The 26,387-nt window shown below is 41.3% G+C and overlaps 1 protein-coding gene across 44 annotated transcripts in view; it reads right to left on the reverse strand.

Moving 5' to 3' along the window:
- Nucleotides 1-26,387, reverse strand: part of MAP2 (microtubule associated protein 2) — a 225,864-nt gene that overhangs the window by 24,117 nt on the left and 175,360 nt on the right. For 25 of the 44 annotated variants that reach the window (XM_039728620.1, XM_039728618.1, XM_039728589.1 and 22 more), the window contains 5 exons: nt 24,077-24,154; nt 8,525-12,319; nt 8,069-8,275; nt 7,553-7,687; nt 3,401-3,462 (listed from right to left, as the gene is read on the reverse strand). In XM_039728620.1, coding sequence (XP_039584554.1) covers nt 3,401-3,462; nt 7,553-7,687; nt 8,069-8,275; nt 8,525-12,319; nt 24,077-24,154 — 4,277 coding nt within the window. The remainder of the gene's footprint in view (nt 1-3,400; nt 3,463-7,552; nt 7,688-8,068; nt 8,276-8,524; nt 12,320-24,076; nt 24,155-26,387) is intronic. The other 19 variants (XM_039728612.1, XM_039728609.1, XM_039728631.1 and 16 more) reach the window with 11 other exon arrangements.

Below are 26,387 nucleotides of genomic sequence, written 5' to 3' on the forward strand. Positions count from 1 at the left end.
GATCCTCTCTGTAGTCATACTGGCATGAAATTACTCACAGGAACAATCCCAATGGGCTTGTCCTCCTGGGATTTGCACTGAACTTTAGCACTGAACTTGGCATTTGATCTCAATCAATCCCCTGGACTTTCAGTCAATGTTCAGAAAAGCTACATGAGCTGTTTTTAAGTTGTCTTGTCAGAAAATGAGAAAAGAGTGTGCTGTCCAGCTCTGACAGGGCTCTGGCTTAGGCTATATTCTCAGCCTATGGAAAACTGAGGCTGGTGTGCTGAATGTCACCTGTGACATCACCCACTTGACTGAGTGCAGAACTGTGTATCAAGCAATTCCAGTCCTACAGTACAGCTGAGAGGAGTTCTACTGGATGTCATCCTCCAGACCAAGTAGCAAGACAAGAGATTAGGATGGAAGTGCATTACTAGCAAGAGCATATTCCCTTAATGAGTTTTGCAGCATAATTATTTCTTTTTTAATACTTATTTTATTGTCTGAGAACAAACAGAAGGAAACCAGTGAATAATTATTTTACACAGAAACCACAGAATATGTGTTTCTGTCAAATCAAAGGCTTTGCTAGACTTTCACTGGTTTGTCATAGTTCAATTTATGGGTCTCATCCATTTGTGAAACTCTGGATGGTGTTTAGAAATCCTTGAAGGTTTTTGTTGATGCTGAAACTATGGAAGCAGAGTATCTATGTTGGGTGGCCCCAAGAATCAGACATTCTGCAAGCACCTTTCATCTAGCTTTCTGAACTAGAGATAGAGCTAAGCACACATTGCTTGAGGCCCAAATCTTCATTCTGTGGTTTTCACCATTTTCAACTTGCATGCAAGAAATTATTCCTATAATGAGACTGAAAAGCTCTTGTAGATTAAGGTTCTAGTCACAGTGCAAAGATTTTCACTCATATGGCTCAGTGTCCTCTGTGAATACATGTATCTAATGTGGATGCTAAAGATGGACAGCACTGAGATCTGTCAATGGAGCAGATGGGGAAAGGGCATGACCTTGAGCTACTGCACAGCTCTGGTTATCACAGTCTAGAGTCCCTCCATGTTACTTAGGTAACAAGGCACTTTTTAGCATCAGGAATAGCAGCAGAATCTGCTCAGAGCTGGTTGAGCATGCAAAGAAACCGTGTCTCAATCCCTGTAGGAAAACTCAGGCTGTTAGCAATACTTCACCTCCGACCTGTGTTTTAATTTATGTTGCTGGAAGGGTCAGCTGTCCAGAGGACAAAGATCTATGTGACTCTCATTGAAACTCAGGGATTGCTGAACTGGGGATGCAGAACCCTCATCTTATTTCAAGGTGTTCCTAACACATGGCACAGGTTTTCATCACCTCACTGTGAACTGCAGCTACACAGCTGCTTCCAGCAGATGGAACTGTTTAGCTTTTCCTGAACTTGTCCTGTGTAAACTGCAGTCTGAACATGAATAACAAAACTGACCAGGCTGGATAATCTAACATTACCAGTGGAGAGGAAAAGGCTGCACTTGAAGGACATAAAAGCTGAAAACCACGAAGAAACAAAACAACAAAAATAGGGAGAGGTCTCTATAAAAGCAGAGGCAAAGGCAAGGCACAGAACATATCCAAGAGGTGTGTGAGTATGGCAACCAGAGGCAAGGCAACAGGGAGAGAAAGTAAGCAGGGGACAGCTTTCTGGTGTGTGCTATAACATAAGGTGCAGGGAATAGGAAAGGTATACAGAAAGATAATTTCACAGAATGATTTTGCAGTCTTCCAGCAGATGGAACTGTTTAGCTTTTCCTGAACTTGTCCTGTGTAAACTGCAGTCTGAACATGAATAACAAAACTGACCAGGCTGGATAATCTAACATTACCAGTGGAGAGGAAAAGGCTGCACTTGAAGGACACAAAAGCTGAAAACCACGAAGAAACAAAACAACAAAAATAGGGAGAGGTCTCTATAAAAGCAGAGGCAAAGGCAAGGCACAGAACATATCCAAGAGGTGTGTGAGTGTGGCAGCCAGAGAGGCAAGGCAACAGGGAGAGAAAGTAAGCAGGGGACAGCTTTCTGGTGTGTGCTATAACATAAGGTGCAGGGAATAGGAAAGGTATACAGAAAGATAATTTCACAGAATGATTTTGCAGTGCTTGTACTAGAGCACTCCACAAACAATGAAAATGGGCAAGTATTGGCTTCCCTTGTGCAAGTGTTGATGGTCTGTCAAGAAAAGACTGCAATAAAACATGTTCAGACTCAGCCCATAAACCTGCCAGATCTTACTCACTTGTAAAGAAGCTCTAATAGCTTCCCAGTTCTGAGCTGGAATGGGTCAGACCTGAAAAACCATGGTGCCTCCAAAAGGTTACACTGCTCTCAGCACCACCAGTTTCTTACAATTCATAAACAGTGTGTAGCACTTCATGTGACACAGCTTTTTGCTCCCCAAAGAACTGAGAGTCTGGTTTAACAAACAAAAGAAATCACCCGTGGAATATACTAGGAAATTTAGAAAAATTCTAAAGAAATTGTTAATTGTTAATGCTGGGGAATGGTCCTGCTCAGGGCCAGGAGTTGGACTCGATGATCCTGATGGGTCCCTTCCAACTCAACATTGAACATTAATAACAAAACTGACTATAAAACATATTCTATGTTTTATGATAACAAAATGTTGTGCTGCAGCTGAGAATTAGCATGTGTCACTGTCATGGCAAATATAATTGCATAGAGGAGAGTAAATGGAGGTTGGTTTCCTGGGGATTTTGGAGGGATGGGACAGAAACAGTGCAGGGTCAGCAAGCAGCAAGGGAGTCTTTCCTTAAGAGAGCCAGACACAGGAAGCAGAAAAAGCTGTAGAGCAGCTGAAGGCAAGGCAAGGCAAGGCTGTACTCTGACAGATTATAGCACAGACAGTGGCTCAGGAAGTGGCCATACTGAAAGCAGTAAATGTAAATTCTACTGGCCAGTAACTTCTACACAGGCATGGCCCCTGCAGAACACTGGGCTGTGGAATGGACACCAGGAGATATCCAGCAGTCATGGGGGTGGCTTCTGCCTTCTGTTTGTGTAACACACAGCAGTCCAGCAAGGTGACAATGCAGGTTGGGTGCTGCAGGAAGGGCCATGATATGCAGCTTATCCCACAGAATGGCCTGGCTCAAAATGCTGCCCAGACTTCAAGTCCTGCAGTTTGGAGTCCGTTTTCCCTCTGTGGGTCTGAAAACTGTCACCATCTACCTCTTGAGACTAGACTTCTACGGTATTATTCAGGAAAGGTGGTTTTAACTATCCTTTTAAATGAATAATGAATATGGCAAACAAATTTTAAATGGAACACACAATTACTGAATTAAGACAAAAAGATGTGAAATAAGGGCAAAAGGAGATTATAAAGGTGAACAATAAGATTATTTTACTCACTGAGAGTTTTTCCTTTGCTTGTTTAAATACAGCAGGAGCCTGGTTTGTTTCACCACCTGCTGCTGAGAAATCCAAAGAAAGACTTGATAGTTAAAGACAGTAATAATAAGCATTTCCATTCAGTACACTTGTTAGACCAATTAAATGCCTTGAAACTACTGTGCAAAGCAAGTACTTTGTGAAATACCCTGAACTGTATGCAGACATTTACTTGCCTTAAAATTTTTCTGTATTCATCTTACTTGAGGTAAAATGGTATTCTATGTGTTTTGAAGAAAATGAAATTTTGTATTCATGTTCCTAAAAGTCTAGAAACAAAAAGAAAACAGTTCCAGAAATAGCTGACAAATATAAGTTTTTGTTCAATCCTCAGAAAACATAGCATCCTGATTTTCAGGACTGTCCTCTAAAAATCAAGCTCCTTTAAATCATCCACAAATTAAAATTTTAAGAGAGGCCTCTATAGTCACCACTTTCAAAATATTAGCCAACATTCATAATGGATAGAGAGAGATTCACGGTTGAATTTTCATCCTGGTTGTGCCAACAAGGTCAGTGTGTCACGGTCAACTAAGCTCTCAAGAATTTAGAAATTCAAGGTTTATCTGGGACATCAAGAATGTTAATGCAGTATTTAATTTATTTGATACATGGTTTGAGGAAAGATCTTTCTCTTGGACTTCCATTCACACTGTTTTTGAATGGGGCAGTTTTTTGGAAAGCAGGTTATTAGCGTCACTCCAAGGCTGCTGCTTAGGAAGTGATGTGCCACTTAGCAACTAATGTGAAATCTTCTGGCACCTGTGCCAGGATTCTCTTGGTAAAAGCAGAAGTAGGACAACAATCACAAATGACAACCTTCTGCTATAAACCAAACTGTTTTCCAACTTTAAACCAACCCTAATTCCTCACACAGCAAAGGTCAGATTATTTTTTCCCATATCTTATGCAGCTCCCAGGCACAGTGAGGTTATCCCTGGTTTTCTGTCACACTACCCACTCCAGTCCAAGGTGTAGGAGAGAGAACTTGTGAGCAGGAAAAGAATGTGTAACTGCCTACTTCAGTTCTTCTGAATTTTTAAGAGAGGTGAGTACAGCAGAGCCTTCCCATGTCACACTCTACCACAGCTGTTACTGGTGGTTTGGGTCTGGTTTCCATCTCTTCTAGATAACCACAAACAGCTTCTTTCCTCCTTCCCTTGGCATTCAACCCTAACCAGTCACCACTGGGAGCTGGAAAAAAGCTGTGTAACTTGTGCCAATGTGCCTGGTAACAACCACAACTTCTCCACCTGAACACAAGATTTCTACAGGCCCCACAAACATGTTTCAGCTCAGGGGGCAACCCCACAATTGAAAACAAGAAACAGAAGCATATCATGGCCATGTCATTGTCCTGGCCTTGCCTCCTCCAAAAACACTCCCCTGATAACACACTGCACCTCACAGCACCAACAAAACCCAGGCCAGGTTGGGGGTTTCACTCATGGAGCTGAGTGAGCCAAGGCAAAGACTTCCCAACTCTCTCATCAGGGTTGGCCTTACAACTTCTTTTTCAAATGGCAAGGACAAGTCTTTCAAAAAACAGTCCCTGCCTCATAGATTTGGTCCTGTAAGTTACTGGTACTTCCCAGTGCTTACCAGTGATGTGGGAAATTTTTTTTCGGGTATTGAGGGGCATTAAGAGAAAAATGTACTTTACTGGGCCATTGTGCAAAACACAAAAGCAGATACTAACTTCTTTTGGTAGATATCTGTATCTTATGACTGGACACATTTCATTTTGAAGTCATGGTAAATGCAGTGTGGAGATTTTAACTGACTGCAACACACTCAAAGCTCTGTAGACTACACTGCCAAGAACTTTTGGGGGGCTTCATTACCCAGGCATCACTAAAGCTGACAAGACCACTCCAAACAGGATGCACTGACAGTCAAAACTGGCTTCAAAAAATGGTGCTAAATTTCACATAAAAAGAAAATGGGAGAGACACAATGTCCCTCTAGATTCCAGATCCTGAAGAGACCTGGATGACACAATCAAGCTCAGGGATATGTAAGATAATATATGACCACCTGCACTCTTAGAATATCAAACAGCACTACAGACTTTCTTATGGTCTTCCCCCAAGTCCCATCAGGAAGTATAAAAATGGGAGGTAGACAAAAATAAGGCATACTGTAATTTTTCCAGCAACAATGAGTGTGCTGAAACATTCTAAGAAACATTTTTGATCACTTTCTGGCATGGTTTCAGCTCCTCTGCTTTAGAGCTCAAAGTTCAAGCCACATTTCTGAAAGTTTTATGATCAGTCCATCTGGGTCCATCATTTTAGTTGCTCTCCAGCTCAGGACTTAAATAAGGGAGGACTTTAGTAAGGGAGACAGTTTTTGTATTAAATTTCTCACTTTGACCACTACATTTGACTAATACTAATACTGAGATCTGCCAAGGCAGCACATGTTTCAGACACAGGGCAGATTTTATCCAAGCCCATTGCTATGACTCGGTTCTCTTTGGGCTCCTAAAGGTCAGAACAGTTCAGAGCAGGTCGTGGTAGAGTACCTGAGGGCATGACAGCTCTGACCACATGGCTGTAGAAGTCTAGAGTTGAGAACACTACAAAGCCAGTGCCTTTCCCCCACCCATGTCCACAGCTTACTGAATCCCCTGGGGCTTTTGAAAGAACATGTCAATTATGAGTTGTAACTTCTGAGCTATCAAGTTGTGCTTCAGCAAGCAGCAAGAGACAGCAAGGAGAAATGTTTTAACTCTGTTTTAAAATTCCTCCCTTTTGGGTAGTTCTGGTTCAGAGCGCAAGTTAGGACAGCCCAGAGACTGCAAACTGAGGAGAAGCCATCAATGCAACACAGAGTGGACAGAAGGAGCCTTTCCTTTTATTTCTCCTGAGAGAGGGAAGCAAATGGATGAGATTCTGTCACAGGAGCAAGATGGGATTGTTAGTTCTGGTGTCCCAATGGAACACAGGCAGGATACAATCCACACTTCCTACAGCAGAAGCATGAGACCAAACCTGCTCTAAAGCATCCTCTGACTGCATTTTCACTGCTCAGACCTCCCTGCTGGGGCTGGCCTACATCCACAACAGGAGGGACTGGTGCAAAACTGCAGGGAATGACTGCCAGGCAACACTTTTGGTATTGCTGTGCTCAACCATACGATGGGTAATGAATCTTCCTGTTAATTTCTAAGCTGTGAGAAGATGCCTGTGCACTTCTGCATTGCTGTGCCTGGTTCTTCTCTTATTAGCCCTAGTTCCAAACAACCAACACTACAGCATGTGGCTGTGTTACACGACAGAAAACCTGGCTTCTCTAGGCAATTTTTTTTAAGATCACAATGAATGTCAAGATGTTCATCCTTCCACTTGGAACTCACAAGAACCATGAATAATATGTGAAAATGCTGGAAGAGTTATTTTGGTCCTCTAAATAATGATACACCTATGAAGTCGTAACAGGAATAATTTCTTTCTTCCTTTCATCTTCCTCTACCAAATATTTAAGATTTTTTGCTTGGAATGCATTTCGCAGTGTGAGCCCAGATTTCTTCTCTCTCAGCTCCATGCTGCATGTGGCTGGATTCTCCCTGTGGATTTTGACTGTACAGCATAAACATCAGTGACAGATTGGAAATTGTCAATGCAGATACATCAATAAACAAAATATAAGTCTGAAACACTTCTTATTATGCATGAGAGTAAAAAAGCAGAATAATGGAAATGCATACCATGGTTTAAGTTGCCAACATTTTCCCACCAGAAAAAAAAATAAAGCATAATTTAAAAAAAATTAAATAAACAAAAAAATCATCCACAAATTAAAGATGAGTAGAGATTCCTAGAACACCACACTCTAAGCACAATGCCAAGTTACAACCACAGCACTTGGAGGCCCAAGCAATGACAAGCATACATGATCATTGCCTCCATCAAACAAACAAACAAATACCAGGAAAGAAAGAAAGAATAAAAGAAAAATGGTACAAAAAACTAAAAAAGCAATACTATTTGTGAAGATCGATACTCTTGGAAGAAAAAAAAATAGAGAAGCTGCTAGAGCTATGAGATTTACAAAAGAAAATGTCTATGTTTGCCAGCCACATTGCATAACTGAACAGAACGCAGTCACCTGTCTGCTTCCGTTTAACACAGGAGAGATGAGTTGGTCTAGTATATTTGATAGCAGGTTTTAAAATTATTTTCCTGGAGGGAGAGTGGCCCTGAACTTCAGTTTTTTTTGCAAGTTCAGCTTTCTTATACACTGCTACGGACAAAAAGAACACAAAAACATAGAATCAGAAAAAAACCCAGCAAACCATTTCATACGATCAATATGTCAAGTGTCAGGCCCACTGCCCCACAACTCCAACCCAACATGGTGCTTCTTCTGAGGGGAACAAATCCTGTGCTGGAAGAGGGGGAGCACTGGTGCATTACCCAGTAATCATTGGGGATGTCTACAATGAAATAGGACCAGTGGAGCAGTGAGCCTTGGACATGGCTTCTCACACAGTTGTACAATATCTCATTAGAAAACACTACTGTTAATAATGCCACGGTGCACATAATCTACAACAGAGTAACCAGATAGTATGGTAAAATAGTAATAAAATAAAAAAAATTGTAATAGGAGTGTGAAATGAACCTTTTTTCCTTCTCACTTCATCTCTGGAGAGTGTGCTAGGTTCCTTTTTAGCTATTTTCCTTTCAGGAGTAGAAATCCTGCCTCTCCCAGTTTTAAAAGGTTTCTCTTTTTTATGCTTATCAAGAGATGATCTTCGCAATTCTCTTTCTGCTTTCTCCTCTTTAGGAACAGTCTCTAACTGTTCAGTCATGATGCTCCTATCATCATCTGTAGGATCAGAGCAAATTACAACAACAAACAAAAGATTAGTAACAAATGTTAACAATACTTCAGAGGAGCAGGGAAAAAATAGTTGAAGACCGAGCAGATGATTAATTTTAAAAAAGCAAACTATTTTTACCATTTTTCTGAAACATGCTGAGATTACTATTATTAACTGCAATAGTTTTGCTTTTCAATCATTATGATTTGGAAGCAAAAATATTCAACAGACAAAACAGAAAGGATAATGCACACCTTGAGTGTCTGCCCAGAGACTGTCCGTGTCCATGATGGAGTCATCAATTGTTGTTTCATCTTTGTAATCATCACACGTCTCTGTTTTGTAGTTAGTGAGCAGGATTTCTTCTCTCTGAGGTGAAGCAGGAGCCTCTCGGGAGCCTTCCTTGGGCTCAACTTCCACTTCTTCAACATCTAGCTCCTCCTCAGCCTGGGAGTCTCCTGTTTCAATGTCTTCCTGCTGAGTCGCAGCGAAACGCACGCTGTGAGAAGCAGATTCACCCTCATCAACTGTTGTCTGCACCACGGTGATAAAGTCATCCTCCACTGTCACCACTGATTCAATAATGCCTTTCAGCTCAGGCAGGGCTTCTGGGCTACCCTTGGCTCCCATTTCTTCTGCAGCAGGCTCGCCAAACTCTGGGGGCATTTCTGATACAAAATGCTGTTTATCCTCTTCTTTTGCTTCTTGCCCTGCTTCCACCTCTTCTTCCTCATATTCCTCCTCTTTCGGGGCCCCAGCTGCCAGTTCACATGGCAGCAGCTTTTGGGTTTCTGAAGGTTTCACAGCTTTGTCAAGAGTCTCTTCAGCTCCTTCTGCAAGTTGTGGTATGCTCTCCATCTGAATCTCAGCAGGCTCCTCCTGGAGAGGCTCGGCTTTTGGAAAGAGGAGCTCTGCAGAAGTCCCCTTAGCTGGTACCTGTGTAGGTATCTCTTCCCCAGACACAGGAGGTTTTGGATGTTCTGCTTTGATATCCTCTGGTTTCACAGATTCTCCATTCAAACTTTCTTGGGCTTGATCATGCTCTCCACTAGATTCATAAGATTCCTCCTTATCAACTGCCTCTTGATGTACCAGATCTGGCTTAGTTACTTTTTCCTTAATTTCAATTTCTGACAGTTTGCTGCTGTCCTTTGCAAAACAAGGCTCAGTCTTGGAAAGTACATCTGCATCCTTTGCTTCTCTGGAAAAGATGGTCTCTTCTTTCTGCTGAGTGTCTTTGGGTTCAGGCTCTGCTTTTTTAAGAGAAGCTTTGTCCTTCCCTAATGGAAGGGAAACAGCCTCACTGATCTTACTGTCCAACTTACTCTGATATTCTTGGTCAGCTCTCCTTGCGGCTACCTCCATATCATGCTTAATAGCATTGTAATCTGGTTTAATTGGAGGTTCTATATCAGCTATTTCAGCAAGTTCATGAACAACACTAAGAGTCTTCTCCTTCTCCAACAACAAACAAATAGAATCCTTCTCTATTGCTGTCTCTGAAGCAGAAATTCTGTCATACATTGTATCGGCAGGTAAATGAACTTTACTAGCCACACTTTCTTCTTTCCTTTCTAACACTCCCTCAGCTCTTGTCTTCTCTGGTTCTGCTCCTTTAATGGGACACACCTCTTTAGAGTCAACTTGATCTTCACTTTTTTCTAACACAGTATCCAGTTTGTCTTTTTTCTCCTCCTCAAAGTCCCTCACCAGACTGGACTCGCCATGCTGACCTAAAGCTCTTTCACTGAGGAAGTCTCCTTTTGATTTTTCAGCAGCTGCCAGCTTCACTTCTATTAAAGACAAGTCAGGAGCGAGGCCACGTCTCAGTTTTTCGTCTGAAAAACAGGTTTCACTTGTTAAATTCTCACTGTCCTGAACTGGAGAAGGGAGTGGTACTGTGTACTTATTGAAAACACAGTAGCCCAAGTCTTCCAGCTGACTTTCAGCTTTCAGAATTACATGGTTTTCATTTGTCACAGGTGGCAGGGCTGTGCTGCTGTCTTCCACAACAGTGTCAGAAGGAACTGGCTTCTTCTGTGCCACCTCAGCATCTGCACTCACAGAGGCTAATCTAGATCTTGTTCCTGCCAAGTCTAACATTTCAGGCAGGTCAGGAGCCAGGACAGCCCCATTTTTGTAGTAATCTTTGGCCTGGAAAGATGGTTCAGCCAAGGTCTCAGGCTGGACTTTTTCTTCTGCCATCACTTTTTCTTCTTCTGTGTGCTCATCTTCCTCTCTGCTCTCAATGGGGAAGCAGGGGGCCTTCTCCAATGCTGGTGTGGTTGCTGGCAAGTAGTCATCACCTTCATCCATACTTCCACTAGTGTTAGTTAGAATATCTGAAGCGAGGGGAGAAAGATCATGTGCACGACCAAAACTAAATCCTAGGGCTATTGAATCCAGACAGGACATGGGCAAGTTAATAGACATACTTCTCTGTTCAATTGCAGATCTCCCCCCAAGTCCCAAGCTCCTGCTTAGAGTTAGGTCATCTTTATTTTTACTGTGAAGTTCTCTCTTGTCCCCATAGACTTTGGGGTCAATAGTGAACATTCTTTCTGTTGGAGAACTGGGTTCTTCAGATGTGTCTGGTGTATAGCTCTGAGCCAGGGTACTGTACCCCATTTCACGAGCATGCACGTTCTGCTGCTGATTTAATTCCGTCTGTAATTCTTCCTCTTCCTCCTCCTCTTCATCTTCAGGTATTAGAGGACCTCTCTGATAAGGCTCATATTTACTCTCTTTAGTGTCACTTAGCTCATAGTAATCACTGCTTTGTTTCAGACCATCTGCTTTGAAGGCTTCCTCTTTCAGAGCAGAGGTTTCAAAATACTTTGACATTCCTGACTGATCCTCCTCTTCCTTCATTTGATGAGGAGCTGCAAGACTTGTCTTATCCTCAGTATCTTTTCTAACATCTTTCTCTAGAGAAGCTTCAAGAGTAGGAGTCTTCTCAGTGGTTAAAGCTGGTGCCTCAGGGGCTTTCTCTGTTACTCTGGATAACTGAGCAGTAGCAGGGTGCTCTGCTGTTTTCTCAAGGGTCAGTTCATGGCTTAACTTAGCTGGGGGTACCTGTGCGCTTTGCTGTGCCTCCTTTTTCACATCTGCTGCTACTGAGAGCCCACTTTCGTCCGTTTCTTTTTCTGCTTTGAGAGTATCAGGTGACTTTTTAGCTTCGCCATCCTTCTGAAAGTCTGTTTTGTCTAGGGAAAGTGTCTTTACTTCTGATTTTGTGGTAATTTTACCATCATCTAATATTTGAGTCTCCCCTTTATCAAAAAAGTTGAACCTTTCTTCCTCATCGCTCTCATCCTTAGTCATGTCCTTTTCCTCTCCCCATGGAGGGATTTTTGGGGTGCTTGGAGTTTTCAATCCATCTACAGTTACTGCTGAGACTTCTTGGAGAGATAATGTCCTGTCTCTGTGGATCTGTTCATCTTTACTGAGATCTTTGGCAAACAGTTGGTCAGTAGGTTCCTGATGTGGTTTGAAACTGTCTTTGAGTGAAAGCTCCTGGGGAAGAGCAGGAGATGGGCCTGAAGGAAGTTCACTTTTGGTTGCTTCTGCCTTGGGCTCTGGTAGCAATAGAGAACTTTCACCATGGCTGATGGCACCACCTTGGATATCTTTGAGGTTGTCTTGAAACTTGATAGCCATAGCTTGGTTGGTTGATGAGGGCACACCTGCAGTCCTTTCTTCCGCCCTGCTCACTTCAGGCAGCTGAGACGACAAGTGCTCTTGTTCTTGAGGAGCAGGAGGCTTAGCAGCAGGTTCTGCAACACTGGCTTCCTCTTTCTTCTGTGAATCAGTTTTCAAGATCCATTCTGACGGAGGTGAAAGCATTTTTTCTTTGTCTTTGCTCTCTGAATCCTTTTTATCTGCAGCTTCTGTTTTTGCTGACTGTGGAACTAAGGCATCGTATTTAGGTTGCTCAACAGTCTTACTGTCCTTCCCAGATTCACGTTGCTTTGTGTCTAATGGTTCTGCTGCAAAAGGGCATGTGCCCTCCTGGACACGGAATTCCATCTTCGTGGCTGCAAGTAAATCTGAAGTAATTTGTTTGGGTTTTATAGCAAAATTATTTAAAGCACTTACAGGCAGGCAGTCACGTGGCCTACAACATTTTAATATGAATGATGGAATGGAAAGGGAGAAAGATGTGAGCATGCAGCAAGGCATCCACCTAGAAATCTGCTTAAAAGTGTTAAATACTAGTTTCCTTTCAATATATAAGGTTTTCTAAGAAAAATGTGAGTTGTACTTGTATAAATGTGAGCACTGAAATGAGATGATTTCATGTAAATTCTTTGTCTTCATGATTTGTATACAACAGCAAAATCACAAATAGCCTCACTTCATTAGAAGCTTTGCTGGACTCTGTAGCTTATGTTAGTTTTGTGTTAGTCAAGTCTGAAACTTCAAAGTAATCAGCGGTACCTTTGTGTGTTGCTGATATTTAAAACATACATAGTAATACATTTCTATGTATTTTTATACATTTTCATTCTACATGCAGCCTAAACTAATGCTAAGATAATGCTAAAATAATACTAAGAAAATGCCTGCAAAGGTTTTGCAAGTTTCAGAAGAGGCTGGTTTTTAACTGTATCAACTTATAACACTTGCTCTTTGTCAAATGACCAAAATCTCACTGCTGTCATCAAACCAGCATGTGGAAATCAGCAACAGAACTATTAATACTCCCAGATCTTGAAGGTCTGGTCTTCAAAATGGCCAGTCAACTACAGCTGTAGCTGAAGTCAAAGAATACTTGGCATGTTTCTGTGACTCTAGATCAGGTGTTAATTAAGTTAATTTGAAACTAAAAAGGCTATTCTTATATTCTGCCACTTTATTTTCAGAGGGTAATACCTAGTTAAGTTTTGTTTTAATACTCACTCTGTTAATCATTAATAGCTTGATCTATTTTTAATGTCCTGTGGAAGATGATTCCTATCTCCTTGAAATCTTCCTATAATGAAAAATATGAAGAGAATGACTGCAGAACGTGGCATATCTTTCTACACTAATCTGTAAAATAGGTTTTTTGAGTTTTTTCTAAAGCTTGTTACAACTAGCATTGGGCCAACTCTGAATTTCTTCAGATCTGAATTTAATGGAGGAATCTTGTTGCTCTGATGAATCTGTTTTTAGAACAATTAGTATCTAAGTATTATTTATTAATTAAATATTTGCATATGTTAATACTGAGTCAAAAAAGCAACTGCCATTCTAAAATCTACAGGTAACCAAACTAGAAATCTACACCTACAGTAATTTTGCTCTTTTATGTTTTTACATGTGGTGACTGACTTGCAATCCCCATGAAGTACAAAGCATGGCCACTGGGCTGATATTAACCTCATTTCACAGCAATTAAATAGCTAGATACTGTTTTTCTCTATGTATCCTACTGTGTCTCTTCCTGTGGAGAAAACAAACAATACCAATGGCATCAAAGCAATTCTGACTGCCAAAGCAATTCAGTGTTCTTCAGCTGGGCCATTCAGAACACAAGCCTCCTAAATGCAGCATTCCTTAAACAGGTAGGGAGTGGGTACCTCACTACTCCATTAAAACAAAAATACTGAAGCCTAGTTCTTATGTACTGAAAGATGACTGCAGTAAACATTTTGTTCAGAGATTAAGTCTAAACTTCACCTAGTGCACCCAGTCCTAACCTTCACTTTGAAGGCAAACATCCCAGTGGAAGTGATGGAGATTTTGCCTAAGAAGGGCACTCCAGCAGGGTTAAACATTTGTAATAAAGTGGCAAACACAAAAAAATAAGAGTTCTGGCAATGACTGAGGAGAGGAGGGGTGGATTGCAATGGATGACAAGGGTATGATATAAGAAGCAATAGCTTTAAGGAAGCTAAACCAGAATGCACTGAAGCACACACAAAAAAACCAAACCAACCAAACAAAAATCCTGCACACTGCAAATGAAAACATTTCTACAGTTTAAGCATCTTTATGTCATAGTCAAAGGCGGCAAATCTGCTGTTTGAAAGAAATGCAGATGAACCTCTGCACCAAAAAGAAAAAAAAATACATATATTAGCAATGTGACTGGCAAACACATCTGAGATGGGGAAAAAAGGCTTACACAGAGGAATAAGCTTAGCTGCAAAGCAATATTTTATCATGGCAAAGTAAAAAACTCAGGAATCAGCCGCAGCAGTGGGAAACCATGTTGTCATACAGCACCTACACAATCAAATTATCCACTACACACTCTTCAAGCATAATAACAAGAGCAGTCATACTAATAAATGGGAAAAACAGAAAATGAAGCAGGCTTGGAAAGCACTGGAGAAAGCTGGAGAAGGATTTGCTGGCAGCAAACACATGCAAACTTAAGGAGAACACACCTTCCTCAGCCAAGGAAGAGGGTGTGTCTTTCAGGAGTGCTCCCACAAAGGTCACACTCTCCCTGCTGGATGCCACATTTGGCACTTTTTCTTCATGACACACTGAACCAGAATCCAAGTGACCCTCACAGAGGGCCTTTGCCTGGTCCAAAGGCTTAAGGGGCCTGTGGTCTTTCCCCACTTTCTTCCCAGGAAGAGCAGCAGGTTTCACTTCCACAGCCATCAGACTCTTTACTGGTTCTTCTTCTTCTTGGAGATGGAAATATCAGGAGACATCCCCTCCAACAGTAAACACCAAGCACACAGCTGAATAGGATTGCTTTTACATAACCCTTCCAGGACTGCCTTTACATAACCCTTTCAGCTCAATGTTTTTGATGTAAGTCTGTAAAGGACTGCCAGTACCCAGCTTCTTTTAGCCACCATGGAACTGAATTTTCCTTAGGGAAATAATCAAACCAAAAGGCTGCCTCCCCCCACACAAGCATATTTGTGCCACGAGATGAGAGCTGATAGTGTTTTACAGGCATACCTCTCCCAAGGATGACAGCGGTCAAAGAGTCTTTGGAAATGGAGATGGAATGGAATGATGGATGGCTCTGACAACACTAATGCATCAATGAACTCAAAGTACACGGATATTTTTCTAATAAATGTGCTGTTTAGTCCAGTACAAGACATTCAGCTGAGGTGGGGGAAGGTATGAGGCATTGATTTCTTTCCACTGACCTTGGTAATACAGACTGCTGAATGCCAGCAAGTCAATCTACTGTATGAATCCTGGACTTGGCAAAATACTGAGAACTTTCATAGTCATAACTGGCCTTATGCATGGCTAATGATTAATGGTTTTTGCAAGATTTCTGCCAAGTTTCCTACACTGAATGGGTTTCTAAACAATTTCTCCCTTACACTGACACCTGAAATCAGTATGTGAAAATCACTATTTTAACATAAGGACTCTTCATTTTCTTTGCTGTTTCCCCACTTATCCCCAGGCTCCTCACCATCAATTAAGACAAAGAAACCAATGAATGCAATGTATTCATATATATGTTCATCCAAATTACTAAAACATACCACTCAGCCTATAGGCTGTTAGGATCAGTATAGTAGAATCAAGAACAGTCTTTGCTTGTGCCATGGCAGAAGAATTATTAGAAAAATCTCCATTCCAGGCTTGTACTCCTGCCACTGCTACTCAGACAAAAATGACTGTGCACTATCAGTATTCCCTATGGTAATAAGTAAGGATTAAGTGTGAATCCTGTGATTCAGCAATGTACTCAAGGAGCTGACCAGCAGCCATGCTGCAGGCAACCTGATGACATCCCTGAGTTTAGAATGTGTCTCATGATGAAATATTGTGCTGAACCAGGCCTAGAACACAGCATTTTCAAATCTAAAAGTGGCTGTATCCATCCTCTTGGAATTACAAGGGCTTTGTTTATCTCCTGAGATTGATCCAGTGAAAACCAGACAATCAATCATTCGTTTCAGCTATGGCCTTAAAACAGTGATTTAAGGAACAATTGAGGCTGTGAAAATATCACTATGTAAAGAACAACACAATATTAATAACATAATTAAGGTTAGATACTGTATCTTAAATGAACAGAAGCCAGAAGATTCAGAATCAGACCTTGACCAGTACCTGAGCATTGCAGAAATATTTGCAGATTGTAAAAGCAGCCTTGCAGAACAACAGGTCTCTGGCTACAAGAGACCTTGACTTGAATAACTTGCTTTACTTTTCTTTTCCTGATTTTATGTACTTTTGTATGTGCAGCCCTCTCAATTAAAAATGCTAAGGAAAGCCTTTTATTTTACTCTGAGCAATACTCCTTCATTTCCTGGAACACTTTACACAAAGCCACGTGACTAAAAATAATTACCCAAACTTGAAAGTTTTCCTTGAATTAACAAAAGAATCATATAGCCTCTCCTTGTGCAGCAGACTCTTATGCCAAACAGACTGCTGGCCTGCAAGGACAGCTGTTTCAAACAATAGTCTCAGTTGGAAGGGCAGGAAGGATCCTTCATACACAGAAGGATCATCAAGTCCAACTCTCAAGTGACCCCCCCACACAGGGATTGAATCTTGGCATTTTAGCACCGTGCTCTCACCAGCTGAGAGGATCTCAGGGTTCCATAATGCCTATCTTTCCACTCATGATCCAGCTTACCTGCCTTTTTTCTCCTCCACATAGATGTTCTGAGATCTTACACTCTCACCAGAGGCAGATGATATGGAAGGAAGCTGCCCATGAACTGATCAGGCTGTAATGTACAGCTGCAGGCAGACAGCTAAGTAAGCCTACCCCTGTGATTTTTCTATCTCCCTACCTTCAGTTAGATATGGTGACATGAACAATCTTCAGTTATTAGTGCTGATCTCTTATTGATGCTGTTACAGTATTAGGCTGTTAATTGTGCAATTATCCTGTTAATTCTGAACAATTCTGGCTTTCTTAAAATGAGCCAGTGACCTCTTTCAGGGAGACAGTTCCATCCTCCTGAGACACAAACCTTTAGAGGATCCAGTACTATTTTTGACTTCAGCTCCCAAGACTGAGTGCTGTGAAAGGAAACTTCAACTATTTCACCTTTGAGAAGTCAGCTGTTCTGTTAGTGACTGAAGAAGATTCTCCCTTGATTTTACTTTTACATAACCCCTACTGATAAAGTACTACTTACTGATGTGCTCAGGTCATACAAACACAGGAGGTACAGAGAGGCTTTTTTCCCCTCTGTGTTTGCAGTCAGCTGGCACAATGCAAATGGAGTGTGTCCACAAAACAACTGGAAATCAAACATGACCCAATATGGCCTGAAATTACCTGTGTACACTGGGGTAGAACTTACTGACTTCACCTGCTGGAGAATTAAAGGTTCTTTAAAATTAAAATCCTTCCAGGCTATCTTTGGTATAGACATATTTTCCCCCATTGTGTAAATAATTTACTTACTTTCAGTAACAATATTGTGGCCTACTCTGTGTACTGTTCTTGGCAGTATTTCTCTAGCACAAAAAACATATTATCTTCCAGTTCTTTTAGCTAGTTGCTCCTTTTGCTTCTCCTCTAAGCCAGGCCAGAAGAACAAGATCCCTGATTTAGGTTGGAACCACGGTTACACTGACCCCAAAGCTACAGAGACAGGGAGAAACTCTTGGAGGGGCTTCACTCCCGTCTGTGGAGAAAACACAACCAGGTTTCCCTCCCCAGAAGGCAGCAACGCCAGGAACAAAAAGAATGGAATGGATGGCAGGTGAGTAGAGGGGAAGAGGAACCAAACGGGACCATGCTCAGTTCACCTTCATCATGGCCCAACAAGACCTCTGTGCTCTTCACTGAGGCACTGGGGGGTGTACTAGAGCCAGTCCACTGTGAGCTGAACAAAGGGTGCTCATAGTACTCCTCATCTGAAAGGCAGGGCTCCTCCTTGGGCACAGACACTGAAATGGAGGGGGCCAGGTGCCTCTCCCTGCTGGCAGCAGGCCCACAGCCAGGGCAGTGCTGGAGCAGCCCCACCTTATCCTCTGCCCCTGCATTTACAAACACACACAGACAAAGGCTGCAGGACAGACAGACACACAGGAAAAATAAAGCAGGATGGACACATGCTCTAGCACCAGCAGCCACTGTGTCGTGCTGGAGTGGGTGACACCAGCCAGGCTGTGGGTTAATGCAGGATGAGGAATGAGGCAGTCGTGCATTTTAACACGTGGAGCATGATCCCGTTCTACTGGGTCTAACATCAGAAACCAATCCTAGGAGTAGGTGCATTTCAAAACTACACACTAATTGCTTAGAACACATGCTGTGCACAAACCACACCTCACACTATACTCATATGTATTACACACCTGACTGACTGTACTAAAAACCTCTGAAGTGTCCTGACATAGCTGTATTCCTCACAGTCAACAGATTTAGTGCTTAAAAGTATAAAATTTAAAAAGATCTTTAATTAAAAAGAAAACCAGTTTACATTTTGGCCAGTGGTGACTTTATTTTTCACTGTACCTGTTTCAAAATTCCCCACTTTTCTTTTTCCTATAAATAAATAGCATTTAAACAACAAAAAATCCCCTTCCCCAAATAGCTATCTACCTTTTTTCCCCTAATAAAGGACACAATGCTGCCCACAGCAGTCTCTGTTAGTCCTATATTTTATGCTGTTGCATCATGTTTCCATGAGTGAACTAGCTCCCACCTCAGTGTTTGCTACTGCTTTGGAATGACAGGCTTATTCCCATCACTGTAGCCTTGCAGAAAATCACATTAGGGGGACTACACCAGCTACTGACAAGTACAGGGAGGGGCAGTTTTCACAAGACAAAGAAAAATAACACTTCCCAATGAAAATGGCTGTCCTACCACCTCATCTATACAAGACTAGAGGGGAGACTTGGGACCTCCTGTAGGTGGAGGAATGTTCTCATCACAAATAAAGCTATGAAAAACTAAACATCTAGTGCTAGAGAAAAGATGTTCAAGTCCATTCTCAGTGTATGATACCTGGTAATTTGATGAACACTGATTCACGGGGTGCCTTAAGCAGCTGCAGCTGTTCCACTGGATTTCCTACCAGCTTCAAGTACAAGTCCATACTTTGTGTCCCTGCTCTTTCTAAAGGCAATTATAACTTACAGGATTTCTCTCAGGGCCCCCAAAACTGTCACTCTTAGATCCAAAACACTGTCAGAAAGCAAGGCTTTAACACAGGCAGTGTAACAGATCTCTTTGTGGGATACCAAAACAAGAGGGCTCAGGAATGCTACCCTAACTGTAATTACCCAAGCCTTGGAAACTATTTTGATCCAAAACAATCCCATTTATAAGAGCTTTAAGGTTCTTCCTAGCAAACAACAATAGGTTTTAAGGTTTTTTTCTATAGTACATAATGACAAAACAACATCTGTGTCTTTACAAAAAGCTCCTCTGCTTTCTCAAGTAACTGGCAGCAAGTGTCCTGTAATGGCATGGCATGGATTTCTTCTTCCTGGGAAAGGATTGCTGTAGGAGAAACTAATTCCATGGATCCATGTTTAAGACTGGTGCCAGCCCTTAGGATGGCTGGGACCAAAGACATGCTGTGTGCACAAAGCATCCACATGCAACTCAGTTAGGAGAACTGTATTCACAGTTTCCTCCAGGGAACAAAGAGTGCACAAACCACTGAAAATTTGGCTGCTTCTCTTCTGTAGTGGAATCCAACCCCCATACTCAGGGGTTTATGCAATATTAAAAGAAGCAGGTGTGGAAAGAAAACCTGGCAGCCCACTTCTGCCAAGCAGGAAGCTCTGCAGAGCACTGCAGTAGGAAATGCTAAGCACAGCATTGTGCCCAAGCTTCCCATTTTTCCCTAGTACTTAAGAGCCAAAAACAACGTTTCAGGGAATAGTCTCTATCTATTTGCAGTGCAGAACCTGTGGATTTCTTCTCCACAGAAACATCTACAACATTCTCTAACAGATTTGAGGGGTTCAGAGTTTGCAAAAGGCAGATTACGGGGGGTGAGCCCACAGTTCAGGGCACAAGAGACCAGGAATTAACTCCCTCCTAAATCCAAGAAGGTTCAAAACTTCAACTCCCCCTTCTCTGCAGAGTGCCCTCACACCAGCCCATGAATTACTGAAGACAAGAGCTGAATGAGCAGAAGCACTTGCCACTTATTCAGCTGGAACTAGGACATGAAAAAAAGAAGGGGAAGGTTGATATGGTCAAGAAGCTGAACACAGAGAAGGAAGATGTGCAGAAGGGGAGGTTCTCCTTCCAGCTGTGGGCTTATTTATCCAGGGGCTCTTCAAAAGCAAAATGCATCAACAAGAGTGAAGGTGAACTCTCAGCATTTGTCCATACTGTTGCAAACAAGGCTGAAAATCCCTTCTTTCTAGGCTCTGAACAGACTGTAGGAGAGAAAACAGAGGCCTTGCCTCTGCTCCTTAAAACTGCAGGAACTGACAGCAGTAAAAATGATTAATTAATACACACATTGTGATGGTCCAAAATCACCAGGACAGCAAAGTCTGCTGCTGTTTGGGGCTGTTACATCTGTGGCTATTTTACAGATTTAAATTGTTTTTTTATCAGTTTGCAGAAAGATATTTTCAGAATTAATGCAGATAATTTCATTAACAGGATAATGATGTCTTCTAAGGAGGCTATGCTTTTATTTCAGCAACAAGAAAAATGCTTTGTTATTACAGTCCCTTCTAATCTTTTCCGTCTCAATACATGGGAAAATCCCTAATGCATTTTCAAGTCCGAGATTAAAAACACTTCTCACAAAGGCTAATTCTGCTTTATTTTCCTTGTATTTTTGAGAATGCCTTTTAAGAAGTAATTTTCACTGTCAACAGATCCATTTTCATACAAGACGTGATTCTTTTCAGTTTACAAAACACTCTTATTTGGTATATAAAGGCTAACCTGCCTATTTCAAAGTGGAAGACAGTCCATCAGAGGCACTCTTCTTTTCCTTAATGTTTAAATTTTTTTACATGAAGATGTTGTTGACCATCATCAAAAGGCAAAGAGCAGAAAAGAAAATAGAATATTGCATCAGTCCTGCAAGAGCAGATACAACTGATAAAAGGATTAGAGGTTGCTAGGAAGAATTTAATTTCCTGAACAAAATTATGACATTATAGTTAAAATAAATATAATAATTTTAATAAGGCAAATCAGTTCTCTTACCTGCTGCAGCAGTAAAAAGGGACAGGTTCATTTGAATGTTTTCCTGCAGCCAAATCAAAGAAACCTACATCCAGCCGACTCCTTTCTCTCATGAAATAAACCTGACCCACAAACCTCTCTGTCTTTCCTACCTTTTTTTTTTTTTAATTTGTGTTTGCTGCATGGCTGGCCACATCCACCTTTGTCAGTCTACAACAGTGATTTCCTTCCTACATTGACTGAAGAAGTCTCTTGGATTCAAAGCAATGCGACACACACTGACAAGTGCATTAGGAAGAGCTTCTAGGAGAAGGGGAAAAAAAGGTCTGAGGCAGACACACCAAGTGCTCACCTTTTTTGTTCAATTAATTAATAAATTGTATTTTACTAAGCAGAAAGATGGACAATGTAAAGATGCATGAGGATGGATTGCCAGATGATATAGGGAGCAGGAGCTTTAAACAAGTACAGTAAAACTGGGTCAAACCCTACTGAAGCAAACTCTTCTACATGGGAACTTTGCCTGAATAAAATTGACAGGTCTGGCTCACTCAGGTCAGCTAAAACTGAAATTAATCACAGAAAATAAGGACTGTATATCCTAATACAGAGCAGAGCACAAGATTTTTACTACCATTTTTACTACACTGAACTGACAAAACTGATATTTTTGTAAAAAGCAACACAATACATTTGTAGTGGAATTATTTCCAAGTTCTTTCTGTTGCTTCAAACAACTCTACTGTGAGTTCCTGTTTGAGAGCCAGACATAAACAAGAAGCTTCCAGCACAATTCATTAAAGACTCAGGACATCACTTCTATCCATACTTCCCTTACAAAACGGCCATCTGCTCTTAAAAATGAAGCACTGAATCAAAATCTTCCATGTTGTGGAAAAGTCTCTTTCGACTAATGTTAAAGAAAATTATTTGAAAGTTATTAAAAACCATGACATTGTGTGTAAATCATTGAAACATCTCCCAAGCACTGTCCTTTCAGCCCTTGTAACCACCTCTGCAGGGCAAGTGCTATTATATTAATTCAATTCTACATGCTAGGAAAGAGAAAAGCTACAATGTTCAGTGACTTGCTGAGTCATTTGCACAGCTGGGAGCTGCAGTCTGGCAGTAGATAATAACCTCAAGTTGTAGAGTGTTTTCCACCTTCCTGTGTTAGTACAACCAGCAAAATGCTTTCCATTGGCTGTGGGGCCAGTCTACAACCTCCTGTCAATTAAACAATATAAGTACTTTATAAAATCCTAAAATACATGGAAATATACAGCTGATATAAGCAGCAAACAAAGCCAAACTTAAACCTGAGGGTAATGGAAGAATTTGACATTGGCCTGAAGCAGAACAAGCCTTTTACCATGATATCAAAAATAATGACAAAGCCCTGGTAACAATTCTAAAAATCTCTGCTAATGCCTCACCTGTTCTCTTTTCAATTAACAGTTTTGATTGCCATTACCTCTGTGTGATGAGTCTAGGAACTGTTGTATTGTTTTTTAAACACAAAACAGGCAGATTTTTTATTTAAAAAAACAACAACAAATTACTCAAGTTCTTTATAACTGTTACTAACACACCCAGTAGGCCCTTCCAGTAGAGTGGACTGATAAATGTTGTTGTTAACACAGCCTGTAATTTCATTGTGTCAAAAATGACTGCGTGATGGAACATGCCTAATTGCAGTGCCCTCATTAACTGAGTCAGAGTATGCTAGCATGTGAAATAGCAACCATCTACTTGCAAAATTCATAGAGGCTCTGTGTTAAAATACCAACAAAGTTTGTTCAGCAGATGATAGGAAATTATTTTCATGTGCTTATGTAACAAAAAGAAAGAAAATGCTGAAAGAAAATCCAAGAAGGAAGTAAATGGAGACATAAAAATGTGACTGACATGAGTTCAACTGACAGTCCCCTGGAGATTCTGAACCCAAATCCTCTTATCCCCATGATACAGCTCAATTTGAACACACTGCTATCTCCCTATGCTGCTGGCCTTGATGCAGCAGTTGTCTTCTGCTGAACAAAGCACTCACGCACACGCCTACACTGCGGCAGCTTCGCTGGGATTCAGGCCTCTGCTCAACATCAAGGCAACACTTCACTTCTTTGCTGGAGGAGGTTTCAGCAGGAGGAAAATGCAGTGATCACGGGCTACTGAAACTGAACACTCGTGCAGAACAGAATAGAAATTTGCTTTGTAAGACTAGAATGTGACTGCTGCACTTTGTGTGCAGAACTTCCAATACATGCAGGCACTGGAACATGAATTACAGGTCAAGGGCCAAAGAAATGATCCAGCTCTGAATCTCCTTGCTTTCATGCATTTAAGATTCCAGACCAAAATGCAATGGTAATATTAAAAATGCAGCCAAACACATCTCAAGAAACAAACAATGACCTATACTTAATCACAGTTTTGGTGACCACACTGGAACAGCAGTGGCTCATATTGCATACAACAGACAAAAAAGTGAGCAACACTATCTCTTTTTCTTTAGCATGGATGTACTTAGCATATCCCTCAGCTACCTCTGTGCATGCATCTACCTCATCCATGCACTGTAGCTGGTTTGCAGATGGGGAGTTATTGCTGAGAATGCCTTATTTTTCCACATGAGAAATATCTCCACTGCAGAAAGTATCTCCATTTTCCGATTCCCCCATCCTTTAGATTGATGTCTCATCCCTCTGCTGACAGCTCTGCACTGCAATGTCCAGGAGACCCTTACCTTCCTCCAGAACTCCAGTCTGCTCGGAAGCTGGTGATGGAGGTGGGGAAGGAGGCAGGTTGGCTGACTCTTCAACTGCTAGAAATCAAACAGTGAAAATGAGATAAAGTCATTAATTCCAGGAAGACCAATACATGATGTAAGCTGCAGTCAGCCTGTTCTGCCCAGCTGAGGAATTATCTGATGGGGACTCATGCCTGCCAGATTTTTAGACAGACCCTTACAGAATGCATTGACTTTAAGAAATTACAATAAAAGGATTTATTCTTCTGTTGTTGGTTCATTTTCTAATGGCATGAATTACTTACAAAATTCTGGTTACAAAGCACAATATAAAAATCAAATACAAGATACTCTTTTAAATCAGTACTGACTCTTAAAAAGCATTCAGTTACCCAAGGCAACAACAAAAAAAAACATCTGAGCAGAGAGGTATTATAAATTCACACCAACTATCAGAAACTGGCACCCAATCTCTTTAATCCACCTTCAGTACATGAAAAAACTCCATTCTCCACACTTCTTTTCTTCTGCTGCGTTCAAGGTTAATCGCAGAACACATGCAAATATTGCTTGTCTAAATGCAAAAGATATCAGCACAGGGAACTTATATCACCAGTGACATAACAGTGATTCAGCTGAGCAAGGCACAGTGAAAACTTAGATGCTCTTGGACTGGGATTTACATTAATTCCCAGTCATGAGACCAGATGCTGAAAATAATTTTTGTTTCAATTACTTCAATTCAAGTATGTTGAAATTCTAAACAAGCTTCTTAAATGAACTCAACATGACCTTTGCATTTGATCTCATATCAATCACTTTGAGAATTTTTTTCTCTAAAAACAGGTCCACTCCTGAGGCTTAACCAATGCATCAAAAAAAACCCCAAAAAACCCAAAAAACAACAACCAAATCTGTTTTAACAGATCTGTCTTATCAACAGCACCTTTCAACAGGCAGATCTCAGTTTACTGTTCAAGGCTTCTTTCCAAGCACAGGAAGGCCACTTTCAAAGCCCCAGCAAAATTTTCCAGGCTTCCTCCTGTTGATTTCAGTGTGATTTGGAAAAGATCATATGTGACTTGTCCTTAAGATGTGCTGTCCAGGGACAGAGTATTTATAAACTCATCACAATGCATCTGACCACAGGAACTGTAACACCAACAGTTGTTAACTGAAGACATCCTTCTCACAATGTCTTTTAAATTACTTATCTCACTAGATGGAAGTGAATGTCCATTTTGCCTCTCCAAGGCCTGAGTGAAGTGATTTGGAGAATTGGGGTCTTCCATGTGAAACTGAGTCTCTGCAAAGAAGGGATTACCAAGCAACACAGCTCCCTGCTGCAGTTCTAAGTTAGTTCAATGAAGCAAACAACCGTGGGAACCAAATTTCCAATAAATATTCTGAATTACTCATTGACTTTAATTCATTCCTAGGCAAGGCCAAGCACTGCACCAAAACAAGCAGATTACCTGCAGGGAAAACACTGCAGGGCATTGTTTTGATTTAATCACAATGAACATGCACTCAGCAGAATCTATCCCAGGACAGGCTTGCATGACTTCCTTACCTCAAGATGAAGTATGTCCTTTCTCTGGCCTTTGGTGGACATGTTTTGAACTACTGCAAAAGTTTTCTGGCAAGGAGCAAGCACTTTAGGTACAAATGGCTGTATACCTACCTTCTTTTATAGATATACACACACTCACAGGTATATTTCAGACATTTTAAACAAAGGAGGCAAGAGGAGGATGGAGACACAGCATGGACCAGTGGCATTCTTACCCTTTCCAGTACAGACCGCTGGAATTTGCTTTTACCACGTGACTCCTTCTTCCACAATCTGCCCTCACTCTACCTGGTGCTCTCAACCTGGTGTGCCCCATTCCCTTCTGCTTCCTGTGGAGGTGCTCCCCCTCCATCTAATTGAGCAGCTACCACCCAACCAGCAAAGCCTCACTTTCTTTTTATGTGTCACTCCATCTTTGCCTCTTCAGACGTTAATCCTTCATGTTGTACAGCTGAACACAAACAGTCCTGACCAACATGATGACAAAACCCTACCACCAAACACATTCATGGTTGAGCTACTCAACCATGAGTCAAAAACAAGGTGGAGAACTGCTGTTAGGGTCAAACAGGGAATGAGACAGTCGCAGGGCCATGAAGAACAAGGATCCTGCCACAGTCCTGTGGTTCCAGCATTTATCCAGTGGTGGCTGTGGTTTAACAACCACAACCATAAGCAATGTGAATACACAGCTGGAACTGCATCTTTGAATATACATACAGACATTTGCAGACA

This window comes from Passer montanus, unplaced genomic scaffold (assembly GCF_014805655.1).
Source record: "Passer montanus isolate IOZ18808 unplaced genomic scaffold, ASM1480565v1 scaffold66, whole genome shotgun sequence".
NCBI classification, from domain to species: Eukaryota; Metazoa; Chordata; class Aves; order Passeriformes; family Passeridae; genus Passer; species Passer montanus.